The 23,271-nt window shown below is 37.8% G+C and overlaps 1 protein-coding gene across 1 annotated transcript; it reads right to left on the bottom strand.

Annotated features, from left to right (window-relative positions):
- Nucleotides 1-1,927: 1,927 nt before the first annotated feature.
- On the bottom strand, nt 1,928-7,630 carry LOC146131761 (uncharacterized). The gene is made up of 2 exons (XM_083396760.1): nt 4,738-7,630; nt 1,928-4,277 (listed from the first exon to the last, which is right to left on the bottom strand). Exons 1-2 carry the CDS (start codon nt 5,905-5,907, stop codon nt 2,883-2,885), a joined length of 2,565 nt encoding a protein of 854 aa, XP_083252886.1. The 5' UTR covers nt 5,908-7,630; the 3' UTR covers nt 1,928-2,882.
- Between the last annotated feature and the right edge of the window lie 15,641 nt (nt 7,631-23,271).

Here is a 23,271-nt window from a genome sequence, read left to right as displayed (position 1 = left end):
ATAGAATAAGTTGTGTAAAGTATGTGTATTACCAAACAATAGCATTCGTGAAATATCGCCATTTTGCAAAATAGTTCCTAATTTCGGAAACCGTAACGAAATTCGCAAAATGAGCACGCAAGCTTGTATTGGGTCATAATAGGCATTGTCATATCGCGTTGCAGCGCGATTTAGTCAGGTGCCTCAAGTGGCCACGCAACGCATCTACTTGACTTTGGCCTAAATGCATAGAAGCTAGTTTTGCAGACAACACAGTTGGGTGACTTTTGCTACTTTGTAGAGTTGCAAATAGGTTTTGCTAATTTTCAATATAAAATAGAATTTTTAAACGTAATTTGACAACACATTCAATTGTTGCTATAAGTTTTGGAAGTGATTTATAATACATTGGCCGCTGGCGTATTTTGGTACTTTTATGTAATTTTTGGCGATTTTTTTAATGAATGTAGTTTGTCAGTCGAAGCTTCATATATTGTTTTCAACAAAATTGTAAATTTGGCTTCGAAAATGACTGTGTTAATTTGACAGTTAAATAAATACTTGTTGTCAATTTTGACATTTCACCGCAATACGCAGTTGCGAACTTAATGACGTTAAATCTAGAGTTTGGTCGACTTCCAAGCGACGCAAAGTTGTTAAGCGGAAATATTTGCTGTAAAACAACAATTGAAGCGAATGTGCCAGGAAATTTTGGCTGCGTATTGCTCGCTGTGGGCGCCAGAACTTTAAACTCAGCTCATCAAAAACCGCTGAACAGGCGCTTGCGGCGTCTGCGGTCACAGCGCAACATTGGACAGCCTAAAGCTCGCCAAATCAAGGCTTGTAGCATTTGATGCAGACCGCTTTGGCTCGCTGTATTTCCTACAACCGCGATGTTGCTTAATAAGTATCAGAGGTCGTTCAATGACTTTAGCTGTTTCCGGTTCAAATTTGACCGGTCAACTTTGCCGATCTGATTTTGAACCCGTCTTTAGTTATTGGCGAGAAATGGTGAATATTTTCGCTCCTTTCCTGTTGGCGGTTGTGTCAGGTGCATGATTTGGCTCTAGCGTGCAAGCCAACTCACTTAATAAGGCAAACAGCCAACCGTCTGCGGTTAACTAAACTTTGTGCGCGTTCAACTAGTTGAGCTGTTTTAAATAACGGACAAAAAATTAGTTGGTTTTCACCTCTAAGTAGATACCGTATTTATTTTTTTAAAACTAGTCAATTTTTAATATATTTTGCAATTATAATGTATTTTGATACTCTCATAATGTCTTACTGCAACCTCCAACCATTATGGAAGTATTTCATATGAGTTGTTAAAAGGCATTTTTTAACCCCTATTTCGAAATTCGCACTGCGCCTCTGATCGTTGGAATTTTCTCTTCTCCTTATGGCTTTGAATTGACTGCGTCTCATTGAGGTTGCGAAAGTATTTCCGCGAACCACCAGTGGCTTTACATTCGATGACTAATCGGTGAAAATTTATAGATGTGGGTTTTTTGCGACGGTTTTTGTATGCTTTTATTAAATATTGACACTAATGGTTTGCTGAGAGTACAAATGAAGGCAATTTATAGTCAAATCTATATCACTCGAAATATACAAGTTTATTGAAAGTTGCTGTTACAAACTTACAACCTAATGACTTATAGCGATCAAGCTTAAAAATTCAGGGATTATTTTTTTTATTTCTTACAAAACCCTTATAACCTTAATAGAGTTACCAATATTATTGCATTATTTCAGACCAACTTCAACCTGACATTTTACATCACTTCATGGTCATTCACCCCAATTCACCTCAAAGGTAAGATCGTTTTTTGCAATTTTAAATTAGAAGTTAATTTGTTGAATGAGTTCATATTATGCCCGACAAGCTACCTACACATAAATTGGCTGAAACCGTTAGATTAAAGTTTATACCAGCGAAGAAGTCAAAATGTTTGTGTGTTAAAGTGTAAATGCCCGTATGTTGTATTAAAACTAGCAGTTGGCCAGACGGTAAAGTTCAAGCTGATTTTTACAAGTTTGCGATTTTCGACCTTGTTATTTTTTTGGCCAAGCCTGCTAAATCCAACGTGTTTCCGCTTGTCAATCATTATTAGTTAATTAAAGTTTACGCAGCTTAGCTGGCTCCAGTTTGACAGGTTTGGCTTTTAATCTGACTTATGTGAACAAAGTCGACGTTTTTATAATAAAACTTAACATTTAAAAATAAATCGGGGTTAAATGAAGCAGGTTTTAAGTAAATCAGCCAAGGTCCATAAAGAAACACCTCATGTTTAAAAAGCTTCAATGAAAGCCGCAGAAATGCGACGATAACAGTGCGTTATTGGCTTAAATACTTGCTGGATTATCCTTGCCGCTTCTTTGTCGGCCAAAGTTTACGGTCAACATAAACAAGTGCGTTTAAGCTCGATCGTTTCTCGCTTATCTCGCGTCGAGCAAATCGCGTTTGTTTCAAGAATGAGCTTTTCGGCAGCTTAACTTTGAAATGCCGGCCATGTACCAGTATGTAGATGGCGGGTTCAGCGAAATGCCACAAAATTCAAGAATGCCAACCAGAAAAATTGCTTTAATTCCTTTCGGGTCCTAGTTGGAGTTGTTTTTGGTTCACGGGTTCATTAACTAGTTTGTCTTAAGTAGAAACGCATTAACTATAAGCTGATTAAGGTCGGATTGTGATTTTCATCTTGTAACACAGTTCTGTTACTTTTTCGCAACTTTTTCGCAACAACTTTCTCCGCCAAGTTTAAATTCGGCGCCATTAGCGTTAATAGTGAAAAACCTGCATCAGATTCGTGAAATATCGTGAAATGTTGTTTCCTTCCAAACCCCTCGTCGCTCAATCAGCAAGCCACGTCATCGCGTACGTCATCACATACGTCATTTGCTCACGTCACCAGGTCGAACTTGGCGTAGATGGGATGGTGGTCTGTGATGGTGTCGGTCTCCGCGATGACTTTGCCCTCGAGTAACCTCATACCGCGGAAGAATATGTGGTCCACGATGGCGTGGCGATTGCGCAATGTCGACACCGCGGATGCGCTCCGGTTCTGGTGAAGAGCGCTCTTCAATCCGAGCTCCTCGTAGAAGATGTCAAGCTCGGACTCGAACGGATTCAAGTTAAAGTCTCCCATCGCGATCAGAGGACTCCTGGGATCCACGGATCGGATTTGCTCAGCGATGAAGTTCATCTGGAGGAGGGAAACTGGTCGCGAGGATGAAGTCCAGTTCTTGAAGACCGCGTGGATGTTGAAGACGTAGAGCGTCGCTTCCTCGGAGGAGCAAGGCGATCCTTGGGAGCACTTCCGGGAGGAGACATCGAGCGCGGTCTTTGTCATGGAATAATGGGGAAGTTTTGCGCCGTGGTCTGAGGGAAGGATCATCTTCTCGTGGCTCTTTACTCGCATCCAAGTGAGAAGTCCAACTCCCAGGCTGGATTGAAGAGGATCGACTCCGTAGTAAGCTCTCATTGTTCCGAGGAAGTTGCTGAGGTAGAAGAGGAGGTCCTTCCCTCCCCAGAACACCGGGAGTGGATCCGACTCCTGGACCGCGACGATGTCCGCGTCGCTTTGTTGCGTCACTTTGGCCAGACAAAGGAGATTGTCGTTCCCCTGCATATCGTGCCCGAAGAGCACGTTCCATGACATCACACTCACAGTGCTACTGTTGCTATGGTTACCCCGCATCCCGGCGAAGACCTGGGACACTTGTTGAAGCTTGGATCGGTGCCGGTGGACGCAGTGCTTCAGGAGGAGGCTCTGGCCCGCCGGGATCGTGCAACACGCGATCACAACAATCACAAACGCAATGGCCATTGTCTGGCGATTGTTCTCGACAATCCTCATCGCGCTCCACCTGCTCCCGCTCTTCTCGCATCCGGACGCAGGAGGAGACTTGCTCTCGTGGAGCCAATCCGCTCCGAGTCCGAGTAGGAGGTTAAGCGAGATGCAGAGGACTTCTGGATAGAGGATCAGTCCCATCTTCCCGAGGAACAATTTCGTGAGAGCCGGATTCACGAAGAACGTGGAGGCTGTCTGCGCCGTTGCCAGGGTAACCACCGTTGCTATGGCGACCACTCCTGGTGCGCAGCTGGATGGAGCGAGGATGTGTATCTTCTTGATGGTTTCCATGGTTACAGTGATGGCCTGGGGCATTAGAAACGCGAGGATGCAGGATCCGGTGAATGACGCGGAGCTGTTAGTTCCTCCTAACAACAGGAGGAACGTTGCTATGGTGAGAAGCGTTGCTAGAAGCAACCGTGGAGCGGAAGTGAAGAAGATCATCTGAAAATAAACCACGGTTTTGTTAGAGATCGGGGTGAAAATTTTCATTAGTAGTTTTTAGATGAGTTTAAATTTAAGTGCGAGTTTGTATCAAACACCACAGTTGTGAACCAAGATCATGTTTGAAGTAAATATATTTGAATTTTTGCGAACTAGTTCTTAATGGGCCTTGATATTTGTTCTAGGATGTCTTACATTTTTTCTAACGAACAGAAACAATTTCCTATTTACACACATGTGTATATTTGTAACCTGGACGTTCTTATATCCACTCATGAGATTACTATAAGCACAACAAATATGGAAAAGATGCACAAGTATAAGTAAAAAGTTGTACTAACAATTGCTCACAAACTTCTGTATAATCGTAACATGCTTAATTCAGACTGACCAACAGTAACTTAACAAAAGCAGCTGTTTTTAAATGACTTGGCTTGTCGATAAATTAACAAAAGCAAACCTTGTAATTGTTCCACCTCGTCTTGTTCCATGGTAACGCCACAGCAACGATTGTTCCGGACGCAAAAGCCACCATGATGAGGACTTCAAATCCTGCAGCATCCAGAGCAGCGAACCTCCTCATCACAGAAGAAGACGCCAACATCCACACGAAGATGTGGACACAACAGCCCAGGGATAAACCGCATGAGACCGCGCACAACCACACTATGCCCTTTTCGCCACGTGTGACCTTGCGCTTCGGCGGCGGCGTGACTCGGCACTTTTCAACCATGACTTGGCAGCTTTGGTTTGACAACGATTCGTCCAGTGGAGGGACAATATTTTCGCTGTCAGTTCTCGAATCAAACCTCGCTCCATTTCCCTCATAACTCAGCATTGAACCGATTCCAGTGGAACCGCTTGTGTTCCGGGACCTCAGGCTGTCCGACGCCGCCGCCGGGGGTTCCCCATGGCTCCACAGGAACCGGGGAAGTCCCAGGACCAGCGTGATGGCCACTAGGAGGCAGCAGACCTCCCAAGACTCGTAGAAAGCGTTCACTGATCCGGAGCACCAGCGTAGGCACAAGGAGAAGAAGGCAGCTACGAGAAAGTCGGACGAGAGAATCCTTCTTCTGGGGAAAAAGGCGGCTTCTCTCGCGATCTCGTTGGATACTTTGGTTCGAGTTCTCGGTTGATTGAAGCAAATGTCGAAGCAACAAGATTTCGGCGCCGATATTTGTAGAGGATTGCACAAAACGTAAGAGTAGATGAACGGGATCAAACTGACCCCGATCCCAAGAACAATTGTCCTCCCCTTGGAATATCCATCGAGGCAAGGACTCGCTGCTATGAGGAGGATGCTTGGCTCCACTAAGGACAGCACCAGGGTGAAAAAAGGTCGTGGTTTGAAGTCTCTGACTCGCTTTGAAAGCAGAAGGAAGGGAGTCAAGCATAAGCTGGCCATGAAGGTCGCTCCAGCGAACAAACTGAAGCCTGTGAGGAGCGGGTCTGTGTGGTGCCACATGTTCGCCTCTAGGAAGGCAGGGAGCACGTTTATCACGGAGAGCGCGACGCAAACGCGGAACACGGAATCGTACAAGTCCGTGAGGAAGTGTGGTTGGTCCGCAGAAGCACGATCCATGTTTAAGCAGTCCTTTTTGTGGACCAAGTGCATCTGACTAAGTTTCATGCTCTGAAACACAAAGTGACTCTGGTTAAATAGCGGCTTATTATAGGCGATGTTTGTTAAATAAAGCTGTAAACTTTGGAACACAATAATTGTATCTATTCAACAAAAACATAAAGTCAGAACATTCGTTAAAATTGAAATAACTTGTTTTTTAACTTATCCTGAAATCATTTTACATTGATATGAAACATTGTCTTTTTGAAAAAACTAAGTTTCATGTTTTTAAAACACTAAGCGACTCCGGGTAAATAACCCTTTATAATTATAGACGATGGTTATTTGCGCAAGTTATCAAATAAAGCTACAAAGTTTTACAACAGATAACACCTATTTGCGAAAAAATTTCAAAAAAGTAAAATATAAGCCACAACATTCAATACAATCGAAATATTTTTTTTTATAATGAATTGTTGCCGAAACGTTTCAAAACAGAAAGAACAGTCGATTTTATCCAATGACTTTTTAATTTTTATTGAAAAAGCTTTTTGGTTAACTGAAATAACAACGACTGAAAGTGAATAAACCTGGAACCCAACTTGTGTTTTAAACTTCCCAAACCTCCAGAGACTGACTTCCTGGTAATACAAGTACAAAGGTGGTATTACTTTACGATTTAATGTTTCGTGGAACAGCATTAAGTGTAACCTTCCCCTGTGCCTTCAGTAGCCACAAACTATCACAAAATATTGCCCGGAGCCCCATGGCAGGGCGGCTTGTTTGTGAGGATCAATAAAGCTGCGGAATGCGATAAGTTTTTGTGACCTGCAGCTGATGCTGAGTGTGGGGTTCGAGTTTCTAATTTGATAAAACCGTGTAGGGATTTCGCGTAAACGATCGAGTCACGATATTGATCCTGGTATAAACGGTGGCTTTGCGCCAGAACGAGAGTAACGCTATAAACTTGGTATATAAACGCTTAGCTATAAATACACGCACTTTTAGTGATGTGGTTAATTTCAGGGTTAGACGTATTATGTAAATTTCCCTAGCGTTAGCATCACAGTGACCTGTTATATAACACCGGAAAATTTGGATTGTAGTTCGTAAAATGCTGCTTGTAATTGAGTCAACTTATTTCATTAAGCAAAATACCTGTTTTTGTAAAATGAAATTTAAACTTGTTTTACTTGCGCAGTTTTAAATAGTTCTCAGTTTTAAATTGAAATTAATATATAAACACAACTCTAATAAAGATTAAACGAAGCACAGAACTTAGTAAACCAAAAATTAGTTTGTTTTGCTGTTATATGATAAATATCCAATTCCAAACATACTGATTTTCGGTTTACTAAGTTCTGTACTTAGTTTATTCTATATCATTGATATGCAACCAGAATCGTTAGAAATTAATGCTGATTATAAACACAACACACGTGTTTTTTTTAGCAGAAAAACAAAAATATCAACAACATGGTTTTGTGCATATCTTCGTTTAGTCGACCAAACTTGATTGCCTCACTCGTCTCTACATTGCTACTTACTAACGCGCAAAGATGCTCAGTTTCACCTGAAGCTTTGTGAAAACCCGGGCTGTTATTTTTATCGCACAAAGCCTTACCGAAGCCAACCCAAACATTCGCACAAAGTTGTCGCCTCAACAAAACACCTTCATTCAATGCTGCTAAGCTGTGCACGAAACGTTAAGCAGTGGTTCTCAACCGGGGTGCCGCGGCACTCTCTGGTGCCATTTTGAACGCTCAAGGGTGCCGAGAGATATTTGAGATTCTTTAAGATACTATTTTCGCTTTATTGGTAAGCTTCTTGATACAATATTTGAGTACAGCAAAAGTGCAAAAAATGCTTTTTGAGTTACAGCAAAAGTGCAAAAAATGCTTTTTCAACCTTGTTGCACAGTTAATGTGCTGTTTCAATCTCGTTTATTGTAACGTTACAGTTAACCACTTGCGAAAATACGAGCAAGGGTGCAGCGAACTATTTATAATTTCTGTGGAGTGCCGCAAGCCAAAAAAATGCGTTAAGGGTTAAAATCACTCCACAGTAAATTGTGCATTAAAACCACTTGACAAGGAACGTTGTGGTAAATCGGCTTCATCGCTTTTATATTTTAACACCTTCTTTAGCTTCAAAGTTTTGACTTCAGACTTAAACCGCTACGTTCTGGAAATCATCTTAAAACTGAAAGTTCGCGTTCCTGCGTTGAACCATCCCCGCTCAAACAAGCTATAACCTTATAACCGTATAAACATTGTTTGTTTTATTAAGGCTGTTCAAATGTTGTTTTGCATTATCATAGAAATGTGTCCAATGCGAATATGATTCGATGGTTGCTGACATTATTTAGAAACGATTTACTGATATCACATTTCTTATACCTTCTTAAACACATTTTGGCGCCCAAAACGTTTTTCAGTAAAGTTGTATTGAAAAAATTGTTTTATTTTACCACACAATGCTTAATCAGAGCCTTGGCTACATTTTCTGAAGCATTAATTCGTTCTTGTGCTTTACTTAACATTCTAAATCCTACAATGTCTCAAAAAACATTCCATCACGTTTTAATCTACTGTAGCAAGTTTTTACTTTCAGCATAAACAAATAAAAGGTTTGAAAACTGCAGTTTGGCTAAGGCGTGAAAAATCTGCGTAACAGAAACCCTTGATTCCATATGCGTCGACAAACTGCATTTTAATACTTGTACCAAATACTTAAAATCAACTCTTAATCTGAGGCAAAAACCCTGCAATAAATGCGCCAGAAAAGCTTCTTTTACTTGCTCAACCTTAAGGACCTATACCCTTCTTTAAACCTTGGCACCACTAAGCAGTTGGCCGCACAATTTAACCTGATAACCTTCGCCCGAGGTTCGAGCAAAGTGAGTCTCTTTCCACTCGCACCTGCCTTTTATACCGGGCCAGACAGTTCGCGTTTCTTGCGTCACAATGAACGCCTCGCGCAGAATGCGAAGCGCGCGACGCCATACCTTCTATCGTGGCTGACCACTGAGTTCACACAATGTATTTTTTTTAATTTGCTGAAAGTTTTCTGATTCTCTATTTTTGAAATTTCTTTAGCTGTGATATTGCTTCTGCAACAAGTTTATCTAATCTTTTTGTGGCAAACTTTTAATTGAAAAACAGGGACCAAACAATTACGAATCAAATCATTTATTTTCACGTTTCTCGACTCTTATGAGGTGATAAGGTCATTTTTTCACAAACACACGTGTTTTGGCACCTACAGGGCAGATTCTATAGAACACTGTTTTTCTCGCGTATTTTGTCACGACATAAACTCGTCATTCATTGCAGAAATAACCTGAAGGTTAAAGTTGCCACAAAGGTTGAAAAACTGCTGATTTTGTGAGCAAAGTGGGGTTGTAAATCACACTGTTGTGTCACGCAAAGCGCGTTGCAACAACACAAGATTTTTCGCCGAAAAAAATTGATCGTGGTTTTGTTTTTCGAACTCGTGAATTATATCCTGTCTATTACTTTTTAACCTTTTCTAGGAAACGCACATTTTTCGTTGAAACATGAATCATATAAATGGTTTGCTTTTTTACAGCAAGCTGTGACCATCATTTCCGACGATACAATTTTTAAAATCTTTATAAAATCGATAAGCACTACAGGAAAGAAATTGTTTTACCATATCAAAATAAATTTCTTATTGCTTGCAAAGAAAATTCAAGTAAAGGACTTTATTATTTTTTTGGATATTTTTGATCACAGCAAAACTTTACTTCTATAAACACTCTGCACATTCAGAGCCCGGCTAAAACCACATGGTTTGTTAAGGTATATTATTACGGGCATCGGCAACCTCGCTTAATAATCTTATTTTTAACTTGAAACATTTCAATGAGGTTAATGATTTGTCGAATTATTTCATGACAACGTGTAATTGCTAATATGCTTCGTGTTAGATTCCCTACCTTTTGTCGTTTCTCGATCGATGCATATGCTACGTTCTAACAATCGCGGACGGCATTGTTACGTCGACGTAAACACAAGGGAATCGACGCATTATTACGCAACAGACGTTTCCTTCGCAAAACAATGCAACTTGAAAGTTCAAGAATGCGTGACAATCGCGTCATCGCGGAGAAACGCGATCGCCGAGTTTCGATGTTTTGCAATCCCTTAAACATTCTGCGAACCTTGTATTGTTACGTCACAGCTCCTTATTGTCGACGGACAAAGGGTCATTAGGGAGTATTTTATTGATCAGTTTTACGTCGTCAAACATTGTTGGAATTAAAAACGCTGATTATGGCGACGAGGAATACTAGCGCCGCTGTGTGACGTCATAGAGACGACGCGCGTTTTGATGCAAAAGTCAACATCGATAGAATATTAGTTGGAATTACATAAAGGTTAAATCATTCATTTAAAACAGGAGTTTCCAACCTGAGGGTTCGAGCTTTTTCACGGAGGCCATAAACAAAATTGAAAAGACATTTTCAAAATAAAAGCAAGCTCAACCATTGCATTAACTGACTATGTAATAACTAATTAATGTGTTATCTTGTTTATTGTGTGTTGAATATAAATTATTTTATCATTCTAACTTCCGATTACTGTATAAACCAGTTTTAATTAAGATAACGTTTCTTAATTTTTTCAAAGGTTGAAAAAAATAGGGGGCATTGATTTCTCAAAATTTTCAAACGGGGCCGCGGTGCAAAAAAGGTTTGGAACCTCTGATTTAAAACCTGTCAGTTCTTGTAACTAATAGCTATATTTCTTGCATTAAAATATTCCTTTCTTGTTTTCCGAATAAATAGTGATTCTAAATCAGACAAGCATCGTTATAAGTAAGTTCAAGGAAATTCACTCAAAATGTTTTCCTCGGTTCGTTGACATTGCTGCATTATAACGTCACAAAACCGAACGCGCGAAATCCATGACGTCATATGACGGAGAAGCTTTATCGCGGTTTGATTGTTACGACAACAATGGCCGTAAAAGTTTTTGGCAACGAAGAGCGTTCAAGCTTGTTGCAAACTCTTGTTTTTTTTGTTCTGTTTGGAGTCAATTTTATAACAGAAATTCTAGCAAATTTTCCGCGTGAACGTAAAATACTTATATAATTGTCACCAAATTACTAAGCCTTAATGGCAGATGTAATAGCCCGTAATTATATAAAAATAATATTCGCTATGGTAGTAATTTAATCAGTAGAGTTTTCTGCCTATGTCGGTCTTATGAGTTTTTATTCTGTGCTATATTCAGTAGATGTTTAGTTAATTTTGCCCTTGTATTACGAAATAAGCTGCGTGGTTTGTAACGTTTGCCTCCTCATTGATTTAAGGCGCGGTGTTAGTCATATAGTTTGTCGATTATGTTGATGTCAGATATCTGAAGCGTTAAACGACTGTTGTATTGAAAAATAATATATTGATCAAAGGGCAGACGGCCATTTGGCATTTTTAGATTTGTAAGTTTAGAAAACGCTATTTTTGTTTAAACCTAAAACCACGACCCCGTTCTATTGTTGAACTGTGAACATTCAAGCGGAAATTGTTAGTGACTCCGCCTTACCAACTATTGAGATTTGTTGAGATGCTGAACTACAGAGATGTTGAATGCTCGCACCAGGAGTGAGTCACCAACATCAAATCACTTCGCACTCATAGAAACCGAAACTGGAATATTAATTTGAACATCAATTTGAAGCATGGAACTTTCCAAGTATTTTCCGTCTGGATATTTTTGCATTTGCTGAAATTACGAAACTACGCACTAAATTTGTGGTAATGTTTTTTTTCACTAATCGAAACGCATACAATTTGTGGCCATTGCCTCCTAAATTGGGCATTTTTTGCTTTTTTGAATTACGTAAACGAATTTGTATTATGGTCTAGTTACTCTAGTGTATCTAAGCCTATTTGAAAAAAAAACTCAGTTTAAAAAGTTTTTAGCCAAGCCAAAAATCCGGTTTGAGCCAATAGTTGAGGCTTATCAGCAAAGATATCCGTTCCAACGTGTAATTGTCATCTTCATGTTTCTAAATCGCCGGATTAATTATATTATATATCTCGTGCAAAACCTTGCTGTCCTTGCCCAAGGCAACGTTAGTTTGAAGGCCCGGGTCAAATTTTGCACGCGATTGAAATAGGAGTACACTGTGGATGGAAAAAAATCTCAATGTTCTGTTTAAGGCGCTTTTTTGCTTTTAGTAAGGCCTAGAGTTCTAGTTCCTAGAGTTCCATAGTATCAAGGGTAAAATCATTATTAGAACTGTTAAACCTCACATTACTTCATTTTTCATAAAAAAATCCTCTCACAAACACAAACTGCCATTTATATCATCACTTTAAATACCTGAGCTCTGATATGAAAAATCCAGAAACAACTAAACATCAAGTTTACAACATTTATTTAAACTTAACACAAAACCATTGACTTTTGAAAGATATACTACCTTCACATCACTATACTTATATAATTCCCCTATCACCACGATAATCTTGCCTTTTGTCTAACTACCAATTGACAGTTTCTTCCATTAAGTCTAACAAATCAAACTCTGGCCGGACAAGTTCACACTGATAGCCAAAGATTCTCAAAACACACTTTAAAAAAATGTAATGGAACAATGATATCACAACTTAAATTTTGTGAAAAATACATGCCAGTGACACCACACCATTTCATGTTTTATGTGTGATAAACTAAACGCCAAGTATAATTGTTTAGCTTTGTGAATATTACGTATTTCAAGTAAATGCTTTAAAAAGGTAAAGTTAAAAAACAATACTTTGGTGATGATTTTATATTAAAAATTTTGCTTTTACTAGCAATTTCTAATTGCTTAGCGCATAGTTATTTTTGCACCCGAAAGTAGTTCGTTCTTGCAGAGTTTTAAAGTTTGATTAAATCGTTTTCGCATTTGTGACTTTAACTTGTTTTGTACGATGTCATTTTGCCTGCGGCATATTTTCAGATTGTCAAACGATTTCTGTCGTCAGACTGCCCATAAATTTACATATAACAATGCCCATTGTTATAACAATTCAAAAATTTGAATCGAAATTCAAATGAAAACAAATAGTGACAATTGATGTGAAGTTCGTGAAACCGAAAATACTATTGGATTTAACTTGCGATAAGGTTAAACACGCGTTGTTTGTAGCATATTGGTTGGGTGTTGTAGTGAGACGAGTAATGATATCAAAGCCCATACGGAAGTAGGTTGCATTTTGAACGTTTGATATAAATTTATTCAGTTTTTGTAACATATTGGCTGAAGCACAGGAACAATATAACGTTTTATTTTAGATCTTTAAATAGTTTCGCATTTGTGAAATTAACTAAAAGTTTTCGAACGATTACAGTCGGGGCGTATTTTCAGTTTCTCGTAAGATTCAAGCGCCTATATTTGCATATAACATTCCCCATTGTTATAACAATTCGTGTTAATTGAAATGTTAAACCAATCGTGACACTGGGTGTGAAGTTCGTAAAATCAGAAATAATATTGCATTTTAAATTGCTTGGAGCATATTGGCTGAAGGTTGTAGTTAGACATAGTAAGAATATCAAAGCCCATACAGAAGTAGGCAGCATTTTGAGAACGTTTCATTTTTGTAACATATTGGTTGGAGGTTATGTAAGACTATATCAAAGCCCATAAAGAATTATGGGCAACATTTTAACGTTTAGAATATCTATTTATTCATTTAAAACATGGTGTTTTTTGTTTTGTTAGCCATATGTGGCGAGTAAAGGTACAGTTAGCCTTTATGTCCATTACATAACAATATACCAGTTTATGTGGCTTTATATTACTCATACCACGTCTCTTGTGTTTTGCGCCACCAAAGAAACATCGTTTGCCCCAAGTCACAACACATGGTTTAAGATTTAAACTGGATACAACGTAATTAGATGAGATAGTGGATCATTTGGTGGGAAGGTTGCCACAGAAAACCTGAAGTGCTACTTTAATGACGCGAGAAAACAAGTTATGCAGTCACTAACCAATAACCGGGAAAATATACTTATTTAAAATCTAGTCATTTTATAAAGGGTATATTGAAAACTGACATGTTTTCAAACTAACAAAAGTAATACAACCATGTTTAATGAAAGCATATCGACTGAATAAAAGGCCACTTAGTAAGTGTTTAATAAGCCCAAGTAAGTGAAAGAGATTTAAAATATAATAATAATGTGGCTCAGGCAAAAACGTGAAAAAATGTGATTCATGTGCAATTTTGTAAAAAAAGCTGTAAAACTGACTTCGGGCAGACATGAATAGTTGTATTAGCGTCCTAGAGCCTGAACAAATCATTAGATGCCTATAACAAGGATGTTTGTGACGTCTATAGTCGCTCACTTCCACCTCATAATGACGGTTGTCGACGTAATAAACAACATCAATCAAGGTTTATGCTCATTGCATTTAAAAGCGTGGCATTCAATCAAATCAAAGCTGAATTTCCTGTCGCATTCAACATAAAGCATCATCAACTGGTTCAACTTAATTGCGCGTTGTGTGCAAGGCGTTTCGTTGCTAAATTCTATATTTTGTTCTTATTCATTAAAAGACGCGTGTTTAAATGTGGCTAAAAACGAATTTAAATTAAACCGCTATTTTAAAAGATTGAAATTAAAATAGCATAATAATAAATTACAAAGCCAAAAAGGTCGAGTAGATCGACATCATCTTGATGAAGAAGTCTCGAAACGAGCTTGTATCATCTTCAGTCAATGTAAACTAAAATAATTTGCAATTAATCGAAACGGATAATTTGTTTAAATAAACACCTCTACACCCATACACTCACAAAACTGAGGTGTTTGTAGAATTTGCTTAAAAGAGCTTCAATGAAAAAACAATGATTATATTTTGATTTTGTCCGTAAGTATTGAAGACAAAAAGCAAAATTGGGTTGTAAGGTTGTTTGGTCAATTTTAGAAAAAACGTTTTAAAGAATAAGTGGTTTTAAAAATGTTTGAACAACAATTGGTTGTGGCTTGTTTGGAAAAGTTAACACTCGAGATATTCGTTTTTCTAAAATAACTTCGGTAAAACATAAGTTGTCGTTGATACGTTCATTATTCCTGGGACGCGATTTTAACATCAAAAATTAAAAAAGTAGGTTCACTGCACTGTCACCAAGGCCTAGAAAAAAAGTTGGATGTTGTTTTTCCGTTTAGTTGACCTAAACCTCTATTTTAAAAGTTTAAAATCCTTTAAATCGGATTATTTCGTTTTTCTCGGAATTATTCTCCATATTTCTGCAACATAAACCACCTGCCGCGTTTTCAGGCGTGAAATTGAAATGCGTGTTTGAGGTGAATGTGGTTATTATCTCACGTTTTAATCGCCCTAGTATTTGTTTGTTGTGTGAGGTTTCTCACCACCCGCCTTATATAGCATCATATAATCGGTAATTCCGCTAATTTTTGGCCGAAACCATTCAAAACCACTATTAATGACATATCATATGGACCCTGGCCCTGTCTACGTTTCGGTATTTTTTAATACAATCGCAGTTATTCCACAACTCTTTATGATTTGAAGTAGAGTTATTTTTATGCAGTAAAAGCAAAATAGAAACCGCGGTAGAACATTACACATAAATACCTAAAATAAACCAAGTTTTTTTATTCTGTTTTATCACATTAAATTGAATCATTTAATTAAAATAATTGGCAATTTACGGTAAATGAACAAACTTTTTGAACCGAAACGGAATAATTTGTGTAAAGTGTTTACAATTTTGTTTATCAAACTGTCATGGTTGTTCCACTAATCACCAACCTGGTTAAACCTAAACCGCACGCCCGTGCCTTCAGAGGCTTTTAACGCACGAGTGTCTGTGGAAATGAAGTGCCCTCGTTTGTAAAACCACTCATAGGCGCAATCCTAACTGAGAGCCACTCAACGACCACAAACACGACTCATGAAACCTGGAAATTATTGAAGACGACGATTGATCGCAATTTAAGCTCAATATACTTTGAAGTCGCAAGTTTTGATAATATCTGAAGTGAATAAACCAATTGGAGCAACACATAAATTGTAAGTCCGCAAATTATCAGCGGAAGTATTGAACACTTTTTTATGGCATTTTTACAAGCACTTATCAATATAACTTCATCACTTCATAACGATATGTTTGCCAGCTAAAATAATTTGGGAAATTTTCTGCAAGTTTAACCTCTTAGTACAGGGCCTTCAGAATTTATGGGTTGGGGACAAACTGTGATTTCTACAAAGCCAGAACATTTAATGGGCAATCACACTATAACTACGTGGCATTATGTAAAAAACATACCATTGTGAGTTGCTTTACAGATAGTTTAAATCCAAGTCTAGTATAACTATGTTTAAAATGAATAAAGAGTTAATCGAAACAATAGATAGAAATCGCTCTTCTGGTGTAAACGAAGTATAAACCGACGTTTCGGCAGCAGATACCAGCTGACCTCACCAGGTTAATACTTTTTAGTACATAAGCAGGTTTACGCACTCTCGTTTTAATTATTAACCCTGATAAGGCCAGCTGGTATCTGCTGCCGAAACGTCGGTTTATACTTCGTTTACACCAGAAGAGCGATTTCTATCTATTGCTACGTTGCCTGGTGGAGCTAACTCTATTTTTAAGTCAATCGAAACGTTCAAAATGATACCTACTTTCTGTATGGGCTTTGATATCTCTATTAAATCTAGTAGGTTTGGCTATTTTTAAAACCAATAAGTTGTTTTACGGTGTTTTTTAATTCAGCGGCACATAACAATCTCCCACTATGAAGTTTAAGAGCCACTGATTTAGCTTCCATTTAAACCCCGTAAAAACCGAAGTTGACAAGCGAATTAAAAATTGCAAGTTTTCCATAAAACTTCGCTTTTAAGCGATAAGTCACCAATATTTCTCTAACTTCTCATTTAAAACCTCGTTGTAATAATAAAAACTTGAGGAACGTTGTAAAATGCTATCGAATACAACCTTCGCGAAATGCAGTACGCAAAAATGACGCGCCATTGGCACCGCGGGCACTTTTTACGTAACAATGGGTCATAAAGGACATCGCGTTATAACAGCCATTATACGCCGATCAAACTAACACGTATCGCAAATGTAGCTCAGTTTAAAAACCTGGCGATGAAAAGAAACACTCGATAAAATACTAAAACGACTATTTGTGTGACATAAAATGTCTGCCCGTATTTTCCTGTTCAAGATTTTGGATTTATACGTTATTTAAAAAATATATATATTTAAAAAAAATGCAAATAACACTTGTGACAAAATTGAAATCAACAAAATAAAGATCTGCCCTCAAACCTTGAACGCTCAGCCTCTTCAATTTAAAATAAAATAAAAATCTTCAATTTAAAATAAAATAAAACTACATTCTAATGTAAACTAAAACCACACAACATTAGGCCAAATAAGAAATACCAATAGAGGGGTTTGGAACATTTTAAAAACGTTCAACTTGATAATTTTAAACTGTCTACAACCTTTACAAAAAACTCCGAATGCACGGCTTTGGTTTGCTGACCGATGCAGCATGTCTTGACTCTTTACCTTTTTGAGCGGTTATCGTGACAGCACCGGTTTTATTCACTAACTTTATTCACCAACTTGTAACTTTGGGCAAAGGGTGGACTCCACAACACTTCGCCCCTAATGCTACGAGATGTTGACCGCGTGAAGTCTGTCTCGTGCCCTGGAGCGTAGTTAAAACACCTTTACACCTGTACACGCAAAACCGTCTATAAGTGTTTGTGGAATTTACTTGAAAGCTTTGATAGCAAAGCACTTATCAGGTTTTGCTTTTGCCCGCAAGTATTGGATTAAATATAGAGATATGAAGTAGTTGACGCGAAAGACGCAATTTGGGCAAAATCATTCCAGACTGCATTTAAAGTGTTGTATGCAGCGCCATACGTTCAGGTGTGCAATTACGATATACTACACACCTAGGGTGTTTGATGACACCAGGACATGAACATGTACAAAGCACCTATGTGGTGAGCTCAAAACCTTGTTTTAAACTAAACCGGACAAGCACCTACCATATACCTGACAAGCCACAACCCATAATTATTGCACCTTAATTTTATGCGATAATACGTTCTGAACTATTTTTGACTTCAGATAGAAATCACTCTTCTGGTGTTAACGAAGTATAAACCGACGTTTCGGCAGCAGATACCAGCTAACCTCATCAGGGTTAATACCTAATTAAAACGAGAGTGCGTTATCCAGCTTATGTACTAAAAAGCATCAAAATAAAACACTATAAGCTAGACTTTTTGCTGAAGAATGCGATAAGCTTGATGCTATTAATGAGGTCAGCTGACGCGTTTTACTGGTTTTAGCAACATCGGCATTGAAGCCAAACATTTGATAACTGTAACAGATGCCTATACTCTGGTGCCCGTTTATATAATGGCCACACATGTAAAGGTTTTAATTTAAGTTGGCGTTTACCAATGACATAAATCTGGTACGCGGTTGTTGTGGTTTCTTGTGGGAAAACCGCATCAATTTTCGTGACAATTATCTCCGGCAATATATAGAAACTATGGCCAAGTTTGGGAAGCGCAACTTGACTTGACATCTGCAAAACTCGCTCAAGCTGTGTTGCCGAAAATAAATCAGAAAAGCTGGTTGGTAGTTGACCAGGAATTTAAAGGCGAACGTTTATATTTACAGAACTTAAATAGCCGACCACATTTACCATCAGGTATTAGTCATATTTTGGTCTTATTCCGAAATGTGTGTTATTCCGACGTTGATGTTGTTCTTATTTCGATCTTATGACTGGAGTCCCTAAAAACGTTCGTATTTCTCAACAAGAAAACGCTAGGATCTATTAGACGAGAAATGTTTAAAAATCGGCAATTATTTTAAAAAGCTCGAAAAACAAAAACAAAAACATTGCGGTAAAACTGGTTCGAATTGTTTGTCCGCATTAGGTTCATACAGCTTTTTCAAATGAACACTGACCAATAAATTGTAGACAGCATTCGCTAAATATGGACATTTTACTGGTGGCTTCTAAAAATAACCGTCTCGAACTATACTTATTAAGTTTTTGCAAATGTTTGTTGAGAAATATTCCAAAGTCCAAGTACAAAATAGCGTCAATCAGCTTCCGATGTATTCCGCAAATAACCAATGTAACAAGTGATGTTACCACTGCACATCTGCACAAATAACCTAATTGTCAGAAACTCCTTAATAAACATCTGTCAGCTGTATTCATCAAAACCGCAACATTCTGGAACAATATCAAGAAAAAGAAACAAAAAAACTTCCAAGTTTACGATAGTTGACGTTCGCTCATTTTTTTTCGCTTCTTAAGCTAGTTAATTCGGATAGACTTTGTTTCAAATTATATTGCAGTTTAAAATAAGTCCCTGATGTTTAATTACATGCTGGCAATAGTAACATTTTTTTGTGAGAATTCCGTTGTAGCATAGATACGCGTGAAATCATTCATGAAATGCGTTTTAAATAAACAAATAGTTTTATTAATATTCGGAAAAAATCTTTGATTGTAAAATTTAGGTTCATTTGAACCTTGTCCCTTGAGTTGTAAACTTGTAATACCTGCACAATCAAAGCGTGATCAATACTCTTGGAATCCTAGTACAATGGGACAGTAATTAAATCAAGCTGCCAGGCACATATCAACTTTATATCGTCACAATCACCGTTCGAACAGCTGGCCTTGCTCCTCCAATCAGGAAGCAATAACTTCCCGCCATCTTCCCACTATTGTCCCGCCAGACCGAAATGCTTTTCCTAAAATTTTGCTGAAATTGTCAAAAGTCTGGAACGAAATTACACCTAAACCCACTGATGCCAATGGTAGATATAGTTGTTGAAAATAGCTTTAGGGAAACCTATTGTCCAAAGTAGATTTATAATATTTAATTTACTATATCGCGCTTGCAAGAGAGAAAACACAACCCTTAATGCTCAATCCATTTGTTTATAAATAACCCAAAAGGCTTCAAACACCGCTTCTTAGCTATAAGCGTAGAAATTCCAAAATGCGAAATGAGTTCAGCGGAACCCGAAACCTGGTTTTATTTGATCTTGTTTTATTCATGGGATGATCTGCAACATCTTGCCAGACCGTTTATTTCACAGCCAAACTCACGAAAATAAACCTTCTACAAACATTATGAGCGATATGTGCCATTGGTTTAACACCGCTGTGATGCTTAACCAAAGCTACTAAAACCTCTGGATTTGCAAAGTTACCGTTAAACTCTGAACAGCTGTAACAACTTGGACGCCACAAATTTCTGTGTAAAAATTCTATTTAAGCAAATAATACCCACAATTAGGTATTTAAAGGTTTGGCGACCGGTAAGAAATGCAAGTTACCGCAAATATGTCTTTCCGGTACTGACTGCGAATTTTTGCTGTATGTTACACAAGTTACACAATCCGGTTAGTTGTGAGCGACCGCTTTGGCAATTAAAGCAAAAAACATACCTACAATATTTAAATGACTGGCATTAATCACAAAGTTTGTAATGACTAAAAACATCGCACAAATGACACGATTTTCAAATGCCTGCAAAATACACACAAACCTAGTCGAACTCAGTGCATTACTTCCAGTTAGTAAAGCGCCAAACAATTCCTTAATGCTCTGAACCTCGCACCAAGTGACCTCAGCGGTGAAATCTTGCCGGAAACACTCGGAAGCGACCAAGTTATTAAAGCTCTCCTTACATTGTGAGGTCGAGTGGTGATTTACCATCCTATTTTGGTTGGCAACAATGTATAGGTTAATACGGAGTGTAAAGTAAGCTTCGCTGCAAAACCAACATCGCAGAACGTATCATATTAACGACAATGTTGCCGAATTCTGAGAGACCGGTTCAATTCGCACACAACCAATGGTTTTCTGGTTGATGCGTTATCCAACATATATATTTACCAAAATAATATTCATCAATATTCAATGTTTTTGCCAAAAAATTGACAAAAGGACACCTTTTTAAGTTACTTTCAAATTTTCATTATTATATTTATTATTTACAAATTATTTGGTTTGGGTAAAGTCCGGGGGAAAAAATGCTGAGAAAAATCTATAAATTGTGTGCAATTTGACATTGGCATAAAATTGCTACTGTGAGGTCACAATGGCTACGCCCCTATTTCCAACGATCGTGGGGGAAGCCCCTAATTGCCCCAACTACACAAAGGGCATTATTCGCGCACAATCGACCCTGAATAGCAGACTCGCGATCTTATTTGAGCGCAAATGAAGCGATAAAAGGTTGAAGGTTTTAGCTCCGTGTAACTTAAGCTCGTTTTATGAAGTGCGAAGTTTCGCTCCAAAAAATTCTCGCTGAATTCTTTGAATTCCTCGCATTCCTCGCTTTAAGCTTGTTAGTAATGACTAATGCGGGTACGCGACGTTTTGCACGTAATGTTAACTCTTTAGCGTGGGTATTTTTTGCATTTATTGGTTAAAAAAGCTTTCATATTTATTGGTGACTTGCTTAGGTCGATATTAAATTAATGCGATGAATACTTTGTCCTGAAAATATTACATTGATATTATTAAACAATGAAAATAAACACCCCTTTAAACAACAATGTTTTAAACTAGATATTGCGGACGGTTAATTTCAGCAATAAAGGCTTTCTGATATAATGTTTTTTTGCATTATTATTTAGTGAAAATATCCCTTCTCAAACGTTAGTAGTCGCCCTGCACTTATTGCCTTGTTTTGTGCTTTTTGCTTGCGCACCACCTAGGCCATTCACGAAAGGACCACAGTTGCGATTTTGCAAGTTATTCGATATGTTTATAAAACAGTGACCTTTTCAAACGTTCAAACGCCATTATCAGTTACATCTGCATTGTATTGCAATTTTGAGGTCTTTTTAAGGTTAAAGCTAATACCTGTCTAGACACGTGAATAGCAACCACTACAGTAACACGAAGGTAAATAGCAGGTGGTGATCCGTCATGCTTAGACCTGCCAGCGATGCACTTATCACATTGTAGACCACCCATTTGTTTGTTGTAATCACCCTTGGACGATGCCCGTCCATTCTGATGCATCGACTTACAAAGTGCCACTCTAACCTTTAAATGCTTCACACGTGGATAACTAACCGTGTCTGGCTTCCCTATAAACATGGCCTATAGCAGTGAATGCCGCGGAACTTTTGTAACTTTGGTATATAACTTTGTATTACAAATGAGCAAGCTTGATAGAATTTGATACAAAGTAATCATTAAGTAAGTTCGATTGTATATCTATAAGTTATTTGTCAATTTAGAATTTTTGATTTGTTTTACAAAACCACTGTTTTACAAGTTTTGCAAAACCGCTTAAAGGATTTATAAAGTCCTATAAATTCAGGTTTTATGTCACCAACTCATTTTTTTTAGTTTATATTCGGGTTACCGATGTGAAGCATTACGAACAGTCAAGGTAATAAATTATACGACATCTATAACACTTTAATTAACGCGTTACACAGTATTGAAGCCAAACATATCTGATTAGTACTTAACACTAAACCACAATTATTATGGTCTAATATTTATTGCGCATTTTAACCGAGATTTCGGGCGAATAATTCCCACGCATTCTACAGTTTATTACACAAAGTAATCGCCAGGAAATTCACTTGCAGACCAATAACCGGTCGAGGTTTCGCAAATAAAACGTGGCGATTGCGAGCGAAAGTGTTTATTGCTTTATTGTTGTTTCCATAATTGCTGCGTGCATCCGGCCGCAGTGAGGCACTGATGGGGAAATTAATTTCAGTAAACTCTATCCTTGAACCAATCAAAAACGTGATACAAATAAACATTTTTGAAAGACGATATAGCTCAATATAAAAGCGATTTTATTTTTATGGAATGCTATTATAGGTTTCCATAACTTTTTAATCTCAAATCTTTTCAAAACACAATAAATTAACCAATCGAAGCTCGAAACAACTTTCCTTCCATCAACACAATAATGCGAGGAAAACTTATAATTTGCTGAACTGAACCTGTGATTGCCAATTGTGGTGCATAAAACCTATAATCCCCAAAAAACTTATTAAATGCAGACTTTCGATGAAATACCACCAAATTTGACCAGAAAAATTTTGGTCTTTTCCAAGTGTAAAATCTACACAAAACTCATCATTTTGCAAATGGTTTATAAATAAATATGTTTTAGCGAGAACACATGTTTTTTTACACGCTATTTTGGTTTCCAACAGATTAATATATACCCTTTATTGCTGACACTTTTTCTATACAGTCTACACAAATATCTTCTGTAGTTTCTACATACACTGCAAAATGTGTTATTTACACTAATATCCGTTAAAGCAAATATTTCAGCAATATTAAACCACTTGGACCGCCACAACGACCAACTGGTTTCCTTGTG

Source organism: Ascidiella aspersa, chromosome 9 (genome assembly GCF_963924565.1).
Source record: "Ascidiella aspersa chromosome 9, kaAscAspe10.2, whole genome shotgun sequence".
In the NCBI taxonomy this organism is placed as follows: domain Eukaryota; kingdom Metazoa; phylum Chordata; class Ascidiacea; order Phlebobranchia; family Ascidiidae; genus Ascidiella; species Ascidiella aspersa.
Note: the sequence above shows the minus strand (reverse complement) of the source record. Positions and strands in the feature narration are given on the sequence as shown.

Excerpts from the sequence above, each read along its gene's own strand:
- LOC146131761 (XM_083396760.1), bottom strand. The coding sequence starts at position 5,907 with ATGAAACTTAGTCAGATGCACTTGGTCCACAAAAAGGACTGCTTAAAC. Across the intron at positions 4,278-4,737 it reads CGAGGTGGAACAATTACAAG|ATGATCTTCTTCACTTCCGC; the intron begins GTTTGCTTTTGT and ends GTTTATTTTCAG.